The 21387-nt window shown below is 48.1% G+C and overlaps 1 protein-coding gene across 2 annotated transcripts; it reads left to right on the top strand.

Annotated features, from left to right (window-relative positions):
- Nucleotides 1-3248: 3248 nt before the first annotated feature.
- Nucleotides 3249-19752, top strand: LOC144949846 (uncharacterized). Of its 2 annotated transcripts, XM_078879814.1 has the most exons (5): nucleotides 3249-3319; nucleotides 5305-5431; nucleotides 6047-6172; nucleotides 6958-7779; nucleotides 14990-19752. In XM_078879814.1, the coding sequence occupies exons 2-5, from the start codon at nucleotides 5305-5307 to the stop codon at nucleotides 16351-16353; spliced, it is 2439 nt and encodes an 812-aa protein (XP_078735940.1). In that variant the 5' UTR covers nucleotides 3249-3319; the 3' UTR covers nucleotides 16354-19752. The 2 variants fall into 2 exon arrangements, with proteins under 2 accessions (XP_078735940.1, XP_078735939.1); XM_078879813.1 differs by lacking the exons at nucleotides 3249-3319; nucleotides 5305-5431; nucleotides 6047-6172; nucleotides 6958-7779 and adding exons at nucleotides 10328-10393; nucleotides 12216-12321 and having other exon boundaries at nucleotides 14639-19752.
- The last annotated feature ends 1635 nt before the right edge of the window (nucleotides 19753-21387 follow it).

Here is a 21387-nt window from a genome sequence, read left to right as displayed (position 1 = left end):
TCACCAGTAGTACAGACGGTCAAAGTTATTTCATATATAAAATAATACGTTTAATATACTGCCCTCATGCGTTCATTCTACTGTACTTTCTGCAAGGCTCCAAGGATCCCTTTGATTTTAGCTATGTCCTCAGTCTAAATCTCTGTGGGTTTGAGTCAGAGACTCCACCCTGGTTTCGTGAGTTCCTAAACAAATCGAATTGTAGGGGGGTTGTGGTCTGATCGGCTTAGGGCATGCTTTGCTCTCATTGGCTGAATGATAGGCGGCACGGGGGTTCATTAACCCCAGGCCAGCACTCCTCCTGCATGTTCTCGCATTCTGAAGCGCACTTTAGATTGCAGTACAGTAGACTCTTGATTATCCGCGCTAATGATGGGGAGGACGTTCCGCGGATAATTCAAAATCGTAGATAAAAAAATATCATTTTCCGCAGACCTTTATGCCAAAAACCACAACTATAGGTGTGAATTACCGAGCCATGCCAATCAACATCAATCTAACTCCACCCACTGTTGTAAAGATATGACAACTCCTGTACTGTAGAGCCAACTGCGTGGATTTCGGATTAACCGGAGCAAATTACAGTATTTGTTCGGTTTAAGCACGTGACTTGTAATAAACATTTCCAAGAATAACAATGTGGTAATGTTTTTTAGATTATTAATTTGGGCTATTCAATTTATGTCAAAATTTAAGGTGTGCAGTTAATCCGCAAATAGGATTAACCCGCGCATGCGGATAATCGAGAGTCCACTTTATTTTATTTCATTTTTTTACTAAAATGATCATCTCCAGGGCAAACATCTCTATCACTCATTGGCGTTCCCTGTGGGGTCGCTCTAAGAGAGGTCTGCCTGTATTCGATATGAAGAAATTACCCCAATTTCTATTTTGACTACTTTCCGGGTCGTTAAATCTAGTCCTGAGCATTTTTATTCGATGAAAACAATGGGCGGGGGTGGGGTGGGTACTGGGGGGAGTGTTGTCAATGATCCTCAGAATTCCAATGTATTTAGTTACAACTCGTTGTTGCTTTAGAGCCGGTAGCAAGTGTGAAGTTATTTAGAATCGAATGACTTGTGGTTGTCTAGAAGAGGTATATACAGTTTATCGTTGTCATACGTTGTATTTATCTATTATTTGATTGTTGAAGGTGGTCACCTTGAGTTACTTGGTTATTTAGCGTATCACATATTTTTTGTTCGATTTTCATGCATATTTTGTAAGTGCGTAATGTGAGACCGAGGGGCTGATAAATATTATCATGATCTGAATTGTCAACCCTTTGTATAATAAAATTTGGTTTGAGATCAGCGTTGTTTTAATATCATCTAATTTCCTTGATAACTCATTTCTTTATAACTGCTTGTTGGTGTTTGGTTTGTTGTCCTTCCCCCACACGTCCGATTAGCACACCTCCGCAAAATAAGTTCAACATACACTACACTATACACGACATAGTCATTATAGGCCTGTGTGTCTCCAGAGACAATTCTTTTGCGCCTTACGAGGTCAGCTGTAAGTTTTGCAGCGCCTAGAATGACTTAGTAGGCCAATCCTTGAGTGACAATCCTTGCCACAGCAATTGCAAGTGAATGCGGGTGGCAGCTCCAGAGGTGTTTGTTGCTTGTTCTTTACGTCACTCCCTCTTGGTCTGCCAAGCGGTGTGTCTTTTCTCCTCGCCTCTCCTGAGGCCTGTTTTTACAGCCTGCTGCCAGCTGAGTCGGTCGCTAGCAGTTTTCTCTCAGTAATTTGGGTTGATGTCGCAGCTCTTCATGTCCCGTTTACAGACATCTTTGAAGTGAGCAGTTGCCCGTGTGCCTGATGCCAGCTCGCCATACAAGACATCCTTGGGTATTCTGCCATCCTGCATCCGGCGCACGTGTCCAAGCTATCTCAGGCACCTATGACTAAGTAGAGAGTGCATGCTGGGAATGTCGGCCAAGTTGAGGACTGAGGTGTTGGCAATGCGATCTTGCCATCTGATACAGAGGATGCGCCTGAGAGGTGGAATGTGTTTAGTCAATGTTCTTTCCGGGCGTAAGTTGTCCAGGACTCAGACCCATAGAGGAGGGTGCTAAGGACGCAGGCCCGGTACACCTGCACTTGGTGTTGAGCGTTAGGGATTTGTTCTCCCACACTCTTTTGGTCAACCTGAACATCGCTGTAGACGCCTTCCCAATGCGCTTGTGACGAGGGACAATTTGCAGGTGATGGTGGAACCCAAGTAAGCGAAGTCCTGAACGACTTCCAGGGTGTATCTACCAATGTTTATGGAAGGGGTGTCTCTGACATCCTGGCCCATGGCATTGGTCTTTTTCAGACTGTCAGGTCAAAGTTGTTGCAGGCATTGGCAAGGTGGTCGATGAGTGTCTGCAGACCTTGTTCAGTGGGAGCTGCCAGTGCGGCATCATCATCATCGAATAGGAGTTCTCTGATGAGGACTTTGCGAACTTAGGTTGAAGAGTTTGCCATCAGATCTTGTATGGAGAAAGCTACCTCTTCTGCTGTCCCAAAGGCATGTGTGAGCATAAGTGAGAAAAAGATGCCAAACAGTGTTGGGGCAAGCACGCACCCCTGCTTTACACCACTGAGTATGGGAAATTCCTTTGAGGTGGTGCCGCTGTGCTGTATTGTTCCTTTCATGTTGTCATGGAAAGAAGAGATGACTGCCAGCAGCTTCGGTGGGCAGCCGATCACTTTGAGGAGTTTGAAGAGGCCTCCACCACTGATGAGGTTAAAGGCTTTTGTAAGATCAATGAATGCCAAGTACAGGGGCGTTATGTGTCTCGGGTGTGGACCAATCAACTTCAAGGACAGTGCACATTATCAGAGTTATATCTTTTGTTTGTATTATGACTGCAGGTATTGCGGTCTATGCAAACATGACTCCTTGTAAAAAGGTGTCAGTTTTGTTGCCAGATAGAAGGGTAAAAAAACAATTATCGCGTTCTGTGTTCTTGACATTTCTCCTGGAGCTGACGCAAAGAGAAGAGCATGTCAATTGTGGACCTGTCACTGGCAACGACACAAACTCCCCTCCCCCGAACTGATTGGCCGTGTCGGGTGGTGGCGGGTTTGACAACACATTCATATTCAGGCGATCTAACCTGAAAAAAAAATCATATGTAATATTTAATTCCGCTGCATCACGTCTCGAGACATTCGTCTTGTGTCGCATCTTGTCCCCCGTCTCGCCGTCTTGTCCAGCATCTCGCCGTCTTGTCCCGCATCTTGTCACCCTGCTGCGTGGTCGCTGCCGTTGCTGCGTTGGAGAGACCCGCAAAGGTTTGTTGGTGAAATTCACTCAAGACGCGAGGTGAATTCACACTCACACCGCCATTCACTCTCTCGGTGTCTCTCTCGTACCGTGTTTACTGCTGTTACGGAAGGTGAATTCACACTCACACCGCCACTCACTCTCTGTGTCTCTCTCGCACCGTGTTCGCTGATGTTACAAGAGGTGAATTCACACACTGCTATTCACTCTCTGTGTCTCTCTCGCACCCTGTTCACTTCTGTTATGGGAGGTGAATTCACACTCACACTGCTATTCACTCTCTCTGTCTCTCTCGCTCCCTGTTCACTGCTGTCACGAGAAGTGAATTCACACTCACACTGCTATTCACACTCACACTGCTATTCACTCTCACACTGCTATTCACTCTCACACTGCTATTCACTCTCAGTGTCTCTTTCGCACCCTGTTCACTGTTGTCACGAGATGCGAATTCACACTCACACCGCCATTCACTCTCTGTCTTCGCACCGTGTTCACTTCTGTTATGGGAGGTGAATTCACACTCACACTGCTATTCACTCTCTCTGTCTCTCTCGCACCCTGTTTACTGCTGTCACGAGAAGTGAATTCACACTCACACCGCCACTCACTCTCTGTGTCTCTCTCGCACCGTGTTCGCTGCTGTTACAAGAGGTGAATTCACACACTGCTATTCACTCTCTGTGACTCTCTCGCACCCTGTTCACTTCTGTTATGGGAGGTTAATTCACACTCACTGATATTCACTCTCTCTGTCTCTCTCGCACCCAGTTCACTGCTGTCACGAGAAGTGAATTCACACTCACACTGCTATTCACTCTCACACTGCTATTCACTCTCTGTGTCTCTTTCGCACCCTGTTCACTGTTGTCACGAGAGGCGAATTCACACTCACACTGCTATTCACTCTCTGTGACTCTCTCGCACCCTGTTCACTGTTGTCACGAGAGGTGAATTCACACTCACACTGCTATTCACTCTCTGTGTCTCTCTCGCACCCTGTTCACTTCTGTTATGGGAGGTGAATTCACACTCACACCGCCATTCACTCTCTCTGCCTCTCTCGCACCCTGTTCACTGCTGTCACGAGAGGTGAATTCACACTCACACCGCCATTCACTCTCTCGGTGTCTCTCTCGCACCGTGTTCACTGCTGTCACGGAAGGTGAATTCACACTCACACCGCCATTCACTCTCTCGGTGTCTTCGCACTGTGTTCATTGTTGTTACTGGAGGTGAATTAACCTCTTGTAACGTGTTCAAGCAAAACTAAATTTGACTTGACTGTAGGAGACTTGGTTAGCACGGTTTCGCTACGTACGGCGCAAAAGAAGTTCAACACACGTCCATTATAAGCACGCACTAACAAATAGAATTCTACGTCTAAATACAGGGCGTTTTAAAAAGATGGACCCAATTTCAAAGCAGTATATTTCACGATGGCAACATGTTACAATTACACGAAAAGTTACAAACGGTTATCAAGTTTTACTAAACATTTTATAAATGCTCTATGTGCCCTCTACCTGCTGTATGGACAACATCGAGACGATAATTGAATTCGTCCCAAACGCCTCTCAAAGTGTCTTCTCTTCCACTGAAGTCACCGCTGCCGTGATTCTGTTTTTGAGGTCATCCAGTATAGTCGCTAATGGTGGCACAAAAACACGAAGGTCTTTTGTGCCACAATGCTCTTTGACATTGGCGGATCAATGCCAAAACGCCGTTGAAACGTACGCTGCACCGCAATTACGGATTCAGTCTTGCTGAACTGCAGAACGCAAAACGCCCCTTGTGTTGCGGGGTCACCGTCTTGCGAATGACTGAGGCTAGGGGCTATTTGTGCGCTGGGAGAGGCATCTAGTTGTAATCATTTGAAACTCTACGCCCCGCCCTTTCAAGTGGTAAGAGTTTCATTCATGGGCGGTTCGTGGTTGCAGAGATATAGCGATTTCAAATCGGGTCCATCCTTTTGAAACACCCTGTATACTGTGTATGTGGTGTTTGTTTCCCCCTACTTCCAGATGACTTCTAAATTTCAATTGCCGCTCGTCAAACAAGAGTGCGACGACTCAAGCGCCGAGACGTGGTCGCGCGTGAAGGTGAAACGTGAAGAGGACGAAGCTGATGAAGCTGATGATGCTCATGCCGGTGAGATTCTGTCATTGTTATTCTTGGAAATGTTTGTTACAAGTCGCGTGTTATCACTGAGTACGTGCACCATCAATCGGTCGATCGTGACTATTCATTCTCAATTGATATTCTTTGCGTCTCAATTTATACCTATATTATTGTTTTTTGGCATAGAGATCCGTGGAAAATGGATATTTTTTTGGATTATCTGCGATTTTCAACTATCCGCGGCCACTCTCCCCGTCTTTAGCGCAAATAATCGAGAGTTCTACTGTAATCGAAAGTCCCACTGTAATCGAGATTCCTACTGTAATCTCCGCCCATCCCCTTTTGCTTCTAACCAATCCTCTCTGCTGCTCCCCTAATCACAGCCTTCAACGGACTAAACCCCCATTCCTCACCTCTTTCAAAATCTCCCCGCCTTCTATCCCTTTTCAAACCTTCCAACCAATCGCCATCTGGCAAGCTGCATCATCATCACAGCTATCCTGGTGCACTTACGTTATCCATCTCACCCCCTCCCCCAGTATGTACTTCCAAAGACGCTATCCAAGAATGGTCTACCATCCTTGCATACACATACTCAGACCGTCCCATCCACCATTAACGCGGGTGCATTCTCTACCTTAACAGCTCGGGATCAGGGGATTGTTAAGGCCGAGGGAGTGATTGAAAGGCCGGAGGAGAGACCACTGTGTCTGGGCTCTCCAGGCCACAGCTTCACTGACACGGAACCACCAGAGGAGGACGTCGGTCGAGGTGAGATCCCTTTCCCCAACGGAGAAAATGAAATGCTCTGTCGCTCTTATCACCGGTTATATATACAGGGTGCTTCAAAAAAATGTTAACACTTCTGAGAATTTGCAACAGTACCACAGTAAGTGTGCCTCCGGGCTCAGGAGACCACCTGGAGAAGATTCCAGGCACGTGTTAACAATGATGGCGAAAAAGTGGAGACTATTTGACTTTTTGAAGCTATTAACATTACATTTGTTGTTATGTTACAGTGTATTATCTGTTCTTTTTCCATTAAAAACGATAGTCCCATGTAAGTGTTAAAAAATGTTTTAAGCACCCTGTATATCGCAGTCATGATCTAACCTTGAACAAAAACGGTGGTTACCGCATCGCGCGGCACTTTCATATGCGCTTGTGCGGCCGCCTGGAACACCTCTTCCCTTCTGATATTAAGAAGCCACTGTGAGATATGCACTTTTAAATAATAATCATTTAGATTGACAAACTAATTTCTTTAGCACTGCTTTTTCTGTTTAGTTTGTTGTCCTTCCCCCGCACCTCCGTTTGGCACGGTTGGCTACGTACGTTGCGAAAGAAGTTCTACGTACACACGTGGCGTGGTCAACGTCACCACACTCTCGGCCGACTTTATCTCCCCAGTGCAGATGCTTTAAACTCTGCACCGGACACTCGTGTTGAGGCCGAGTCTACTTGCAACAGGCGTGCGTGCATACGTATAACACCTCGAGCCTACAAATCACCACCCCCCCCCCATTTTGCGTTGTGTTTGAAAAATGTCGCGGCAGGCGAAGGAACGGGGGCAGACGAGGCCGAGCGGGCGGGGCGGCCCCTGCGAGGCTGCGTGCGGCACGGAAAGAAGACGGGAGGCTCCGCGTCGCGCAGTCGTAGGAGGGCGCCGGCCGACGAGAAGCCGCGCTCGGCCGCATCGTATGGGGGGCAGAACGCCACCGCCGCCGCCGCCGCCGCCGCAACCCCCGCGGCGGTCAAGTCGGGAGGGCCGGCAGTGACGAGGCGTGCCGGCGAGAAGCCGCACGCGTGCGGGGAGTGCGGCAAGGGCTTCACGCGGCGCTGCAATCTAGAGACGCACTCGAGGTCGCACACCGGCGAGAAGCTGCACCCGTGCGCGGAGTGCGGGAAGGGGTTCACGGCGCGCGCCGAACTGACGAAGCATTCGCGGACGCACACGGGGGAGAGGCCGCACGCGTGCGACGAGTGCGGGAAGGGGTTTTCCAAGCGCTGCAATTTAGAGACTCACTCGAGGACGCACAGCGGGGAGAAGCCGCACGCGTGCGCCGAGTGCGGCAAGAGGTTCTCGAAGCGCTCCACCTTGGAGACCCACTTGAGGACGCACACGGGAGAGAGGCCGTACATGTGCGACGAGTGCGGGAGGAGGTTCACGCAGCGCTACAACTTGGAGATGCACTCGAGGACGCACACGGGAGAGAGGCCGCACGTGTGCAAGGAGTGCGGCAAGGGCTTCTCGCAGCAATCCACCCTGAATAAACATTGCGCGACGCACACGGGCGAAAGGCCGCACGCGTGCGCGGAGTGCGGGAAGAGGTTCACGCAGCGCTACACTTTGGAGATGCACGCCAGGACGCACACGGGTGAGAAGCCGCACCTGTGCAACGAGTGCGGGAAGGGGTTTTCCCAGCGATCCACTCTGAATAAACATTCCATAACGCACACTGGGTAAATGCCACGCGCAGTTCTAGGGTTGTGGGAAAGTGTTTTCGCAACGAACTAAACTATTTTTTATTTTGAGTTAGCCGTTGTATATGTAAGACTTTTTTCAGAAGCGATCTGGCCATCACAAATGATAGCTCGGCGAAGTGGCTTAGCATCACGTGGAAATTTTATAGCAGCCAAATAATCTAAATGCATGTATGTAAATGTGGGGTGGGAAAAATGCACACTATCACGGGGAGAGAGACACATGCAAATTCCAAATATAAAGCGGGGTTGGGGATCAAACCCACGACCTCCTGTACACCAGGCGAGGGAGTTAACATCTCCTAGCCACCGTGGCGTCCGATCAGATTTAAAGACGCATTCTCGAACACGCAACTGGTAACAAGCCAAGGGTATACAGAGTGCGGGGAACGACTTGACGATGCATGCGTAGTTAAATTATCATTCCAGAACACGCAACTCGTCAGACGCTACACATCTGATGAGAGCGTGTGGGATGGGAGTCCACAAAATATAAACTACTGCTTGAGACACCACAGCAGGTGCACATTGTGGGAAGGAGGTTTTAACATGTCGGTTTTCTTGACCAATATCCATAATACTAGTAACGAATTGGCACGTTCTGTTTACATGACACTAAACCTTACTAATTGGCTGCGTCGGGTGGTGGCTGGTTTAACGACTCATTTATATATTGACAAGATCTAACCTAAAAAAAAACTTGTAAAAGAGGTTTTCCCGGATCGTTCCTATAAGTAGTGGGTTACAGAGCACATGCTCAATGGGACATTTGAATGTCGGCATTTCCCTTTCCATTCAAAGCAATGTTGACTATAAGTTTATTTCTCGGTGGTATGAAACTGTAAAAATAAAAAAAGATACGTACATAAACATGATCTAAAAATAATGCCTATAAACATGGTGTGTGATTCATGTATTATAAGCGTATGTGTTTATATGCGTGTGTTATATATGTGGGGAGCGGTAGTGTAGCGGTTAGCACTATGAACGCGGCGACCCGAGTTCGATTCCCGCTCACGGTCAACACTGGTGACGATTATCTGAACCGGTCCTGGGCTCTCCCCTAGATCGACTCCGCCTTAAATGAATACCTGGTGCGGTGCGTAGTAAACATCGTCACTGGAGACAAAGGTGGCCGGGCGTGGTGGTGGCCACCCATGCCCTCGTGTGCCAAACCGGCCTTAATAGGTGCTCGCTAACAGCACTTGCCCCAACAGTCTGTTCAGGCTATACGGGGGATCCTAGTGGACATATTACACCAGCCCACAGGGGATTATTGTGTCCGTCCGTCGTGCATCCAAAAATGGGAGGGTTGGGGCTGGGTGGAGAGGGGAAGGGCTGGGTGGGGTGGGGCTGGGTGGGGCTATGCTATGTAAATAAAAATAACAATTTGCTAAACCTTGGTCACAATATCTGGACTTGTCTTCATATAAAGCAATGCATAGATTTCTGTTTATATGATTATGACATACAATGAAGCAATAAATGGTAAAAAAAGTAAAAAAGAGCAATGTAATACAATACACTATTAGACATTGTAAAAAATAAAATAAAAAGTCCATCCCATGTGTTCGTAAATTTTTCAATATTTTTAGGCAGGAAATTTGTTTTCAAATTTAGATTTTTTTTCTGGGTTGGGACCCCCAGACCCCATGGAAGATTTGGTCCCCCCAAATGTTGACTCCATGGCTACGGCTTTGATACCGTGACATCATAGGAATCATGGTATCATACTGCCAAAAATGTATCCCATGGCATCATAGTGGCAATGAGGTGCTCTGTGAAACAAATAGTTTACTTTAGAATACCGTGGAAATAAGTATGCCTAGTTGCCGCCCTGTTCTGGCTTCTCTCTTTCTATTTTTTCTATCAGAGGAAACAAGAAGATGATCGGTGTAGTCGGCACTTTGCTTCGTTCATCATTTCGTTTTTTTTTCAATGCTTTGCTTTATGTGCCCCCCCCCCTTTTTAAATTAAAGATTTCACGCTCTGCTCTCCTTCTTACCCCTTCCCTCTCTCTACCCCAACTCTCTACCCCCTCCCCCTACTCTATGTCTATGTTCCCCCTGTTTTCTATGTAATTGTAAAAATAATTTTACTACGACAAGCGCTGCATCTGCACCCAGCCCTTCTCGCAGTCCTACGGCCTCCGACGGGAGCTCGTATCTGCATGCAGAGCTCCCCGTCATCTGCCACCGAGCACACGGCCTCCTCCAGCGCCCACTGCTCCTCTCTCTCGTCCCAACAACCTCCGCGTCCCCGTTCCTCCTCCTCCTTCCGCAAGCGTCTTGTCCGGCATCGCGTTCCTCTTCGCCGTGGCCATTAAACGCCTCCTCCCCCCTCCCTCCCCATCTCCACTCCTCCCTCCCCGCTCCTCCCTTCCTCTCCCTCCCCCTCCACTCCTCCCTCTCTTCTCGTCGAGCCGTTCCGGAGGAGAAAGGGGAGGGGGGTGGTGGTTTTTTTTGTTTGGCGGCCGGCGGGAATTTCACCGAAGATTTGCCGAGGAAGGTGAATTCACACCCACGATTCACTCTCTCACTCACCTCTCTCTCTCACCTCTCACTCACCTCTCACTGCAATGTCCATTTCGCTCACCCCACCCTGCCTTTATCATCATCAGCAGCAGCGTCGTCGTCGTCATCTTTAACCCGGGAGTCCATCCCCTTTGTTGTGACGAATTCTGCCTCTCGCTAACAGCACTTGCCCCTACAGCCTGCTAAAGGCTACCTGGGGGTCCTTTGTCTTTGTCTCCTTTATCGGGGCTGCTGCTGCTACTCGCTAACAGCACTTGCCCTTACAGCCTGCTAGAGGCTACCTGGGGGTCATTTGTCTTTGTCTCCTTCATCGGGGCTGCTGCTGCGACTCGTTAACAGCACTTGCCCCTACAGCCTGTTAGAGGCTATCCGGGGGTCCTTTGTCTTTGTCTCCTTCATCGGGGCTGCTGCTGCTACTCGCTAACAGCACTTGCCCCTGCAGCCCTGCTAGAGGCTACACGGGGCACCTTTGTCTTTACAGGGGGATCTCCTTTGTATTTGTGTTGCGGGGAGCGGTGGTGCAGCGGTTAGCGCTACGTTGCACTCTTGCCCCTACAGCCCTGTTAGAGGCTACACGGGGGTCCATTGTCTTTGTCTCCTTCAGAGGCGCTGCTGCTGCTACTCGCTACTAACAGCACTTGCCCCTGCAGTCTGCTAGAGGCTACACGGGGGATCTTTGTCTTTGCCTCTTTCGTAGGCACTGCTGCTGTTTCTCGCAAACAGCACTTGCCCCTACATCCCGTTAGAGGCTACATGGGGAATATGTTCTTTGTCTCCTTTGTAGGTGGGGCTACTTGCAATTGCAAGCAACACTTGCCCCTACAGCCCTGTTAGAGGCTACACGGGGGACCTTTGTCTTCGTCTCCTTCATAGTCGCTGCTGCTACTCGCTATCAGCACTTGCCCCTACAGCCCTGTTAGAGGCTACACGGGGGACTTTTGTCTTTGTCTCTTTCATATTCACTGCTCTTACTACTCGCTATCAGCACTCACCCCTACAGCCCTGTTAGAGGCTACACGGAGGACCTTTGTCTCTGTCTCCTTCATAGGCGCTGTGATGTGAGGTTCTTTGGAGGTGCCGATGCATTTAAGCCCCCCTTATAAATGCGAATTACCCTCATCACAAGTACATACACAGTAAACCCTCGTTAATTCGACACAAATTGGGCTCTGGCCTTGCCGACTTATGCAATATTCCGAATTATGTACAATCGTACTCCCCAGTGCCTCCTGCTTCAAAAAAATAAATACATCCAAATTTGTTTTCCAAAATAAATATTTTTTCAAAAACAGTACCGCTTTTCCCCAAAAAAGTAACCGGCACCGCAGGCGAAGGAGGAGGATTTGGTAGGTTCCATGTGGTAGGTGACAGAGGTTGTTCACTTTATCACTAAATTATAACACCAAATGACACCAACTTAAACCTTACATTTTCCACTTAACAATGAATGTTTACTCAAGGATGACATTATTCGGACACTTTTACGCCACGTTACTCTCTGCCAGACGACATCGGCTGATGTGATACTTCACAGCCCACAGAGGTGTCTGTGGGAGAATATCCAGAGACTGATGGAGGCACTGCACTGGAGGCTTCACTGCTGGTAGAATGTAGCCTACACCTGGGTGGCCGTGGCATGCAGCATCGCTCCAATCGAACCACTCGGCACGGCAATTCGGCTCGTGGCGAATTACTGACGCGCCGTGCCGCGCGCCGATTTAGCCCCCAATTTACGAACGATCAAATACCAAAACGACGACTTTTTGCTGTACACATATTTTTTGTGCTCCCCCAAGATGGACCCGCGGACGGCATTGCCATTCATCAAACAGGAGAACGAAGACAGCACAGGCGCCGGGACGTGGCCGGACACGGCGGTGAAGCACGAAGACGACGATGCCGGTGAGATGGGTGAAGCCGCTTGCCGTGTCACCGACACCACCCGAATGCATTTGGTGGCTGTTGTAGGCGCAGCTTTCTTGTACCAAACAAGTATAACCCGTAAAAACAAAGTTTTTCACTATAAATCCTTTATATGCGTGGCGGCTAGAGTCCTCTCGTCCTCTGGCTTGAGATGGCTGCCACCTATGGGTCAGGTGATTGCATTGCACCATTAAGCAATTGGTAATTAAATATAATATTTTTGTCCTAAAAAGTGTAACATTTTGGAAAAAATTTTTTACGAACATTAATTGTCACGCACAACGAGTCTGTGTGGAAAATGTCAGCTCGATTGGATCACGGGAAGTGGGTTAAAAAACGACCAAAAGATTTGCACGGTCGTAAGCAAGCAAGCGAACTAAATATAAAGGATTTAAAAATAGGTTACGCCTTCACCTGGTGGAGCAATAAGTCAGACGTGTGTTTGACGTGTCTTAAATCAAATACTGTTTCTTTATTTCTTAGTTGCACAAAACGAACGATTTCTTAAGTTGTATCTCGCCTTTTACTTTATGACGTGATCACACGGTCAAAGACTGTGTCCACTCGATCCTGGCTGGTTCTTCTTATGGCTTCCCTTTTTTTTATTACACGCTTTTATTTAACTCACTCTGTCTGTTGTTGTTGTTGTCGTATCCTAAAATCTTGTAACTCAATTTTAACCCACTTCCCAATGTGGTATCGACTGCAAACTTGGTATACTTATGTCATACTGATGACAATACTATATTCTGTCATTAAAAATATAAAATTTTCAACGATATTTTTACACGCTTTCTGTTAACTCACTCTGTCTGTTGTTGTTGTCGTATCCTAAAATCTTGTAACTCAATTTTAACCCACTTCCCAATGTGGTATCGACTGCAAACTTGGTATACTTCTGTCATCCTTATGACAATACTATATTCTATCAATTGTCCATGCTCAACTGACGTTGGCACGGCCCCTTACGTTATGGAAAGCTTTGCGGCCACTTCCTGGAGTCGTGGAGTTCTGCCATTACGAGTAAGGTACATTTCATTAAAGCGTGTTTTTTTAAAAGTATTTTTTAAATATTACTTATATACCGCCAAACCGGAAGTGACGTCATGGGTTAAACCAACGGAGCATCTAACCGTGGGGTATTCTAAACAGTTGGAATATTCCAAGTCAAGTTTGCCCCCCAAACTTCAACAAATGTATGACAGATGTACATCAAATATATACACAGAAATAATATATTCGCTTTCTGTCTTATGGCTTTTACAGCTTCACCGGGATAGTTGTTGGGGGGGCTACAGAAGGACTTGGCTACCCACCGCCCCTCCCCCCCCAAATCGATTCGGTCTCTGAATTTTACACTCTCCTATCTATGTGTAGAGAGTATCGCTACCGACGACGATACTCGACCCTGACCGTGGGTGTGGACACCACCGCGTGTAGACACGGATAGTCAGGAAGTTAAAAAAAACACAACAAGCCCCCCCCACCCCTCCCCCCCCCTCTCTGATTGGTAAATTAACGGGGGCCTGAAAGGGGGATTGGCTATGTCGGGTGGTGGCAGGTTTAAGGACACATTTATATTTCCGCGATCAAATCCCACATAAAAAATATAAGCTTTATTACGAATTAATAACTGCAGGCCAGCACACGTCGACATTGCCACTTAGCTCCCGAACAACATCGCCATTGTACTCTCGAATAGCATACAATCTTCATCGGCTTTATCTGCGACGCATTTATATTTATGCGATCTAACTCCAAAAAAACGTATGGGCTCTACTGACCCCATCTCAGAGGTCGCAACCGGGTACCCGATACCCGTACCTGGCCGGGTACGGGTAGCCGTTTGCGACCCTGGTGCGGCCGGGTATGGGTACGGGTAAGGAATCAAAACCCGTTTGCGACCTCTGCCCCCATCTACCACCACTACCCTCTCCCCCCACCCCCTTCCACAACTCCCCGCACTACTAAAACCAGCCCCACCTCATGTGTTGGGGAAGGGGCAGGGCCTAGAGAGGAAAAGGGGGGGAGGGGCCTAAAAAGGAAAGGCGTGGAGCCCAAAGAGGAAGAGACACGCGGCCTAATCGGAAAGGGCTGGTGCCCTAAGGGGTAAGGTGGTGGGGTATGCAGAGGAAGGAGGTGAGACCTAATCGGTGACTTTTGGCATCACTGGCATAGTGCTTCAGGTGACATCACCGCAGCGGTGTGATTTTAAAATACTGGAATCGTGCTTTTGCTTTGTACTTTGCGCCTAAGCTTGTTTTTGTGCATTTTGTTTTTTGGAAATGTGCTGCAGATGAAGGACGTACAACGGGAGCGTTTTGCACGGACTGCAGGAAAGACTTTGGCGGACGATTAAGAATGAAAGCAGATAGAGTCAAACGACCCGGCCAGTCCCTGCGAGGCTGCCTGCAGTGCGGAAGGAAGCTCGAAGGCTTCGCGTTGCGCATTAACAAGAAGAAAGATAATCCCGCGGAAGATAATGTCTGCAAGGGTGCGCCACGAGCGAAGGATTCCGCAACCGTCGATCTGTCGAGAGGGCACGAGGAGACGGGCCCCGCCGGCGAGAAGCCCCATGAATGCAAGGAGTGCGGCAAGGGGTTTTCGCAGCGTTTTCACTTGGAGAGGCACTCCAGAATGCACACAGGCGAGAAGCCGTACGTGTGCATGGAGTGTGGGAAAGGATTCACGCAACGCTCCAACCTGGAGACGCACGCCCGAATGCACACGGGCGAGAAACCGCACGCATGCGAGGAGTGCGGGAAGGGGTTTTCGAAGCGCTCCACGTTGGAGAAGCACTCGAAAACGCACACGGGTGAGAAGCCGCACGCGTGCAAGGAGTGTGGTAGGAGGTTCGCGCAGCGTTTCCACCTGGAGAGGCATTCCGTGAAACACACGGGCGAGAGGCCGCACGTGTGCGTCGAGTGCGGGAAGTCGTTCACGCAGCGCTCCAACCTGGAGACGCATTTCAGAACGCACACCGGCCAGAAGCCGCACGTGTGCGAGGAGTGTGGGAAGGGCTTTTCGCATTCTTCCACGTTGAAGAAGCACTCGAGGACGCACACCGGCGAGAAGCCGCACGTGTGCCTCGAGTGCGGCAAGGGCTTCTCGCAGCGCTCCGCTTTAAACACGCACTCGAGGACGCACACCGGCGAAAAGCCGTACATGTGCGTCGAGTGCGGGAAGAGGTTCACGCAGAGGTGCAATTTGGAAATGCACTGCAGGACGCACACGGGCGAGAGGCCGCACATGTGCACGGAGTGCGGCAAGAGGTTTACAGCGCGCACCGATTTAACCAAGCACTGTAGAACGCACACGGGTGAGAAGCCGCACATATGCAAAGAGTGCGGGAAGGGCTTTTTAAAGCGCTCCACTTTGGAGACGCATTCGAGAACGCACACCGGCGAGAAGCCGTACATGTGTATGGAGTGCGGGAAGAGGTTCACGCAGCGCTACAACTTAGAGATGCATTCCAGGACGCACACGGGCGAGAAGCCATACCTGTGCAAAGAGTGCGGCAAGGGGTTTTCGCAGCGGTCCACTTTAGACACACATTCTAGGACGCACACCGGCGAGAAGCCGTACATGTGCGTGGAGTGCGGGAAGAGGTTCACGCAGCGCTACAATTTGGAGATGCACTCTCGGACGCACACGGGAGAGAAGCCGCACGTGTGCGAGGAGTGCGGCAAGGGCTTCTCGCAGCGCTCGACCTTAGAGACGCATTCGAGAACGCACACCGGCGAGAAGCCGTACATGTGCGTGGAGTGCGGGAAGAGGTTCACGCAGCGCTACAATTTGGAGATGCATTCCAGAACGCACACGGGCGAGAAGCCGCACGTGTGCAAGGAGTGCGGCAAGGGCTTCTCGCAGCGCTCCACTTTGGAGAAGCATTTTATAACGCACACCGGCGAGAGGCCGTACATGTGCGTGGACTGCGGGAAGAGGTTCACAACGCGTACTTATTTAAATAAACATTTGGTCATACACACCGGTGAAAATCCACCTATCTGAATGGTGGACTGTTTGGCAGCAGGTTCAACGCTGCGTAGCAATTTTAGATTCACATAGTAGAACACACTGGAGAGTTTGAAGCCACACACATGTTCGCAATTGTTCACGGTACCGTAGTGTGGAGACACTGTTGGATAGTCGCAGCTGCCCCTTGCCAAGGATTGTGGGAAGGGGTGTTTATTCGTAACAATATTTATAAAGAACCAACCTTCGAGCTCGCACTGAGTGGAAAACTTAAATTGAAGTGTTTCGCCCTTGGGAGGCTTTTAATAGTTTTATTTCCCCTTCAATATCACACATCAGTTCCTCGAAGATATAAAATTAACGGTGGCGGTGATCCTGTGTAACTAAAACCATATTAACAATAGTAGTTGTAGAATATTGATGGTTTGCCCCTCCCTGTATAAAACCATACCGGCCTCCTAGATCTGCGATGAGGTGTTTGGAGTGGATAGTGCCACACGGATGTGGGGTTGCAAACTGGGGTTGCAAAAGAGATGAGCTAAAATGTTTGGACACACTGTTATGGGAAAAGATGTCACACTCAATGCACAAGAGGGGGAATGTGACGCTCGTACTGACTGACTCCAACAGGCCTGCATCAATCACAATCGCCATGCTTATTGACGACGACTGAAAAGAGACCTAGCCCCCTCCTCCTTCCTATCGTGCATCAAATGTAAATTTCCAGGGAGACGCTTGTGCGATGAGAGCTGAGAGAATGGACACGGTTTGTAGATTCAGACGCTGCCCATCACAGAGGACGACCAACTGAACTGAACTTTTAAGTCTTGGAGAGACACAGACGCGAAGACACACGGATGGCGGAGAGGCTAGAGCTGTTTAAAACTTATTTTTTTATTTTTTTGCCATGTTAAGCCCCACTGAGCTATGCAGTTCTTTGTTCAGAAGCGACATGGCCAAAACATTATTGCTCAACGAAGCGGCTGATCACGTGGAAATTTGTAGGAGTAGCAGCCAAATAATCCAAACGCACGTTTCTAAACGTGGAGGGAAAAATCGGAGGACCCGGTGAAAAATCCACGCGACCACGGGGAGAGAGAGAGAGAGACATGCAAAATCAAAATATACAGCAGGTTGGGATCGAAGCAACGACATCCTGCAAACCAGGAGTTGGCCTCTCATTGGAGATGATGACGGGGCACAGCAATAGGTTACAGAAATTGGATGCTCACTCTTGCCAGTGGGTGGCAGCAAAAGCTAAGAGGGGCGCCACTGGCGACATGTTTTTTTTATCTCCCTCGCCTGATATGCAGGTTTAGTCCCAAAGCGGACTATATTTTGGGTTTGCGTGTCTCCCCGTGGTCGCGTAGATTTGTTTTTATCCGTGTCCTCCTGGTTTTCCCTCCACATTTAGAATCAACATCACACGTTTCGCTTGTTTTGGTTGCTATACATTTCTACATGATGACGATAAGCAACTTCGTTGAGCTATGATTTGTGATAGCCAGGTCGCTCCTGAAAAAGAGCTACATAGCTCAGTGGGCTTTCATAATCAACGATTTTTGGGTTTAGATCGCGTTATTTATAAATGTGTCGTAACCCTCCACCACCCGACACGGCCAATCTGTAAAAAAAGTGTCACGTTGACAAAAGACAAATAGTTCACTGCTTTAGCCCACCGGTGTGTTGAAGCGTGAAACCACAACATTTACAATTTGAGTACGACGTTTCGCTGGTAATTGCATCCAGCATCATCGGGCAATTCGCCAGAATGGTTACGACACATTTATAAATAACGCGATCTAAACCCAAAAATCGTTGATTATGAACAATATTGGTCGCGAAAGCCTACGTGTTAAACTCAGTGGGCTTTACCTGGAAAATGGAATAGTTTCGTTTGTGTTAGATCACATTGGAACTACTGCGTGTACTCGTGCGAGAGCAGCGCGACTTGAGAGACTGTAAACCCCATGGAGGAAGAGATGTGCGGTCACCGGGGCTTACCAACGGCCACCTATCGACGGCACTCATTCAACCTTCAGCAGTTGCTCTGGCCAACCACTACCGGTGCTCATCGCTTGCTGTGTGTTCCTCCGCGAGTGCCGACTATTGCTTTAGTTGCCTGCCCTGTGACTGTAAAGCGTCGTGTTTGATAGTTGCGAGCGTTACGGAGAACGGCAACTTTGTTTAAGTGCCAAAATCGGCCTCCGGTCTTTTTCGGACAGGGTGGTGGTGGTGGCATGTCAGAATTTTGAGACTCTCCCCCCACGACCCTATCTTTAAAGAGACACTGGAGCCAGTTATTTGCCCCTTGACAAAGATCATTCACCCACAGCATCTGCTCGACCAACCACTGCCAGCGCGCATCACTTGCTACTTATTGATGCCGGTTACCTTGCTGTACGTTCCTCCGCGTGTGCCGACCATGGCTCGCGCTGCCTCCATTAAGGCGCCGCTCTTTTACACCCCGTAGATGACACTATGAGATCTCTTTTACCAGTGGCAAAATATAGTAGTAGGTTTTTACCCTTTTAAACTGGTACAGTTTGGTACAGTTTAAAAGGGTAAAAACCTGTTACTACCCCGTAGATGGTTGCTCGCAGCGCACTGGACGGACGATTGAAACGCAAGATCAAGTTTGATGCTCGACAAAGTTATTTGGAAGTGATGATATTGGAATGGCAAGTCTTCAAATCGGCCACGCACCTATATGCCTGCCAAGGCCACGTGTGGGCACTGGATCAAGCAATATTATCTCAATCGCTTGTTGCGTCACAACTCTAGAGCTGTCCACTAGTAGCGATAGCCCCCTTACGTTTTAAACATATGTATATATATATACAGGATTGCTCCTATGGGTTAGTGATATTTTAAGGGAGAAAGGTACCACTCATGTAGATTCTGCGGATTTTTAGTTCTGCCAGCTCTCGGTGACTTATTTCTCTGCAAAGAGTTGGTGGTGGTGGTGGTATCACAAAAATATGTCCGGCAACAATGCCGAAGGTAGATCTGCTGTGAGTTGTTTTTTTTACTGAAGGCTATCTTGTTCGTGTGTCGTGTGACTATAAAGAGTAGTTGTTGGATAGTGGTGCGCGTCACGGAGAACGCCAACTTTGTTTAAGTGCAAAAATTGGCCTCTAGTCTCTGGGACAGGGTGGTGGTGGTGGCATAATTTTTAGACTCTCCTCTACCCTTTCCTACAGAGACACTGGAAGCCGTTATTTGCTCTTGACTAAATATCAATTAGTTATTAGTCGTATACGATATTAGTCCTGTATAGTTTCTTTTTAATATCTCTATAGAAAATGATTATTTCTTATAGTCGTTGCAGTATTTTTCATAGATAACATTAAAGTGCATTCCTATGTTTCTGTAGTATTGGTAGTGATACTCTAACCTACGTGTTGTGTAATAAATGTCATTTTTATTAAAGTTAGTGCTACTGTGTAGTTTACACGATTGGTTATCACCCTTCCGTGATGCTTCATTAAAATCGTAAAAGACAACATGGATTGTTGTGGCCACTTGGATGTTCGGTGACTGCTGAATCATCGGTGACACTGAATGCTGTGCGCCAAGGGTAATTATTGTGACAGTATGAATTTAAGATAATGCCTAGACACCCCTGTCCTCGTCCTCTTGCTGAGACCTTGTTATGGTGGTGAGGATTGTGTACTTCAAAGACCCTTAGAGCTATGCTGGAGGGGGGGAGGTCAGTTTCTTGCTCCTTGCAGCCTTACCAGACTGGTCTCAGGCGCGGGGCCTGACAAACGACAGCATACCGGCCCTCCAGGTTGAGGGTTGGACGGAGTGCTATAAACGCTACCCCGGAAAAAAAGGTTTGTTACGGAAGCCCCAATGAGAATGGGACAACACAACGGCCACGGTAGGCTCAGGCCTACCTACAGGCAGTATGACCACTCCTGATGAAAGTCTGTTGGAAGTCAGGAGAGTGAAGGAGATCCTACTGGGTCCTCAAGCCAAGATAAGATGATGTACGAGAGACAGCAAAGATAGCCCAAGTCCTCCGTGAAATGAATATATTCAATCGAGACATTCTGGGGAAATAGCTGGATATTGCCAAACAAAAATGTCCAAAGAAAAACGGCGAGCTTGTGGTGATGAACAACTGCATCAATGCATTGAGCGCTGCCTCTGAAAATGAAGAGGACATGGGATATAAACAACAAGTGGGATACAATCAAAACCACGTACCTTGAAACAGCAGAAAACCTCTGGTTTCAAACAGAAAGGGAACAAATGATGGACATCTGACACATGGTAAACAATAGAGGAAAGGAGACAATTAAAAGTTAAGCGGCTGAACAGCAAGTCACAGAGGCTCCAGAAACAGGTCCGGTTGGCCTACAAGGGTAAAATCAAGGAGGTAGAGACGAGGGCCAGGAAACACAAAAGGGCTTTTGTTTAGGATATGGCAAACAAAGCTGAGAGAGCCACAGCCATGGGTGATATGGGTTCAATGTACACTATAACTAAACGTCTGCAGCAAAAACACCAATTAGCCCTTGTCAAGAACCAAAATGGGAATTCCCCAGGAAGACCTAGAGTCTGTGTATAGTAGTGTATAGTGTATAGTAATGTATAGTGTAGTATTGTGTAGTAGTGTAGTTTATAGTAGAGTATAGTAGTGTATAGTAGTATCGTGAATAGTGTAGTGTATAGTGTAGTGTATAGTAGTATAGTGTATAGTAGTATAGTGAAAAGTGTAGTGTATAGTAGTATAGTGTAGAGTAGTGTATAGTGTAGAGTAGTGTATAGTAGTGTATAGTGTAGTAGTGTATAGTGTATAGTAGTGTAGTGTATAGTAGTGTATAGTGTAGTGTATAGTAGTGTAGTGTATAGTGTAGTAGTGTATGGTAGTGTATAGTGTAGTGTATAGTAGTGTATAGTAGTGTAGTGTATAGTAGTGTATAGTAGTGTAGTGTATAGTAGTGTAGTCTATAGTAGTGTATAGCAATGGAGAGCTATAGAGTCTGTCGCCACGGAAAGGGGAGGGGGTGTGGACCGCCATTGCTCAACGCGTTGCTGCCGTCGCGACCCTCTCCGGGA

This window comes from Lampetra fluviatilis, chromosome 55, assembly GCF_964198595.1.
Source record: "Lampetra fluviatilis chromosome 55, kcLamFluv1.1, whole genome shotgun sequence".
Taxonomy (NCBI): domain Eukaryota; kingdom Metazoa; phylum Chordata; class Hyperoartia; order Petromyzontiformes; family Petromyzontidae; genus Lampetra; species Lampetra fluviatilis.
Note: the sequence above shows the minus strand (reverse complement) of the source record. Positions and strands in the feature narration are given on the sequence as shown.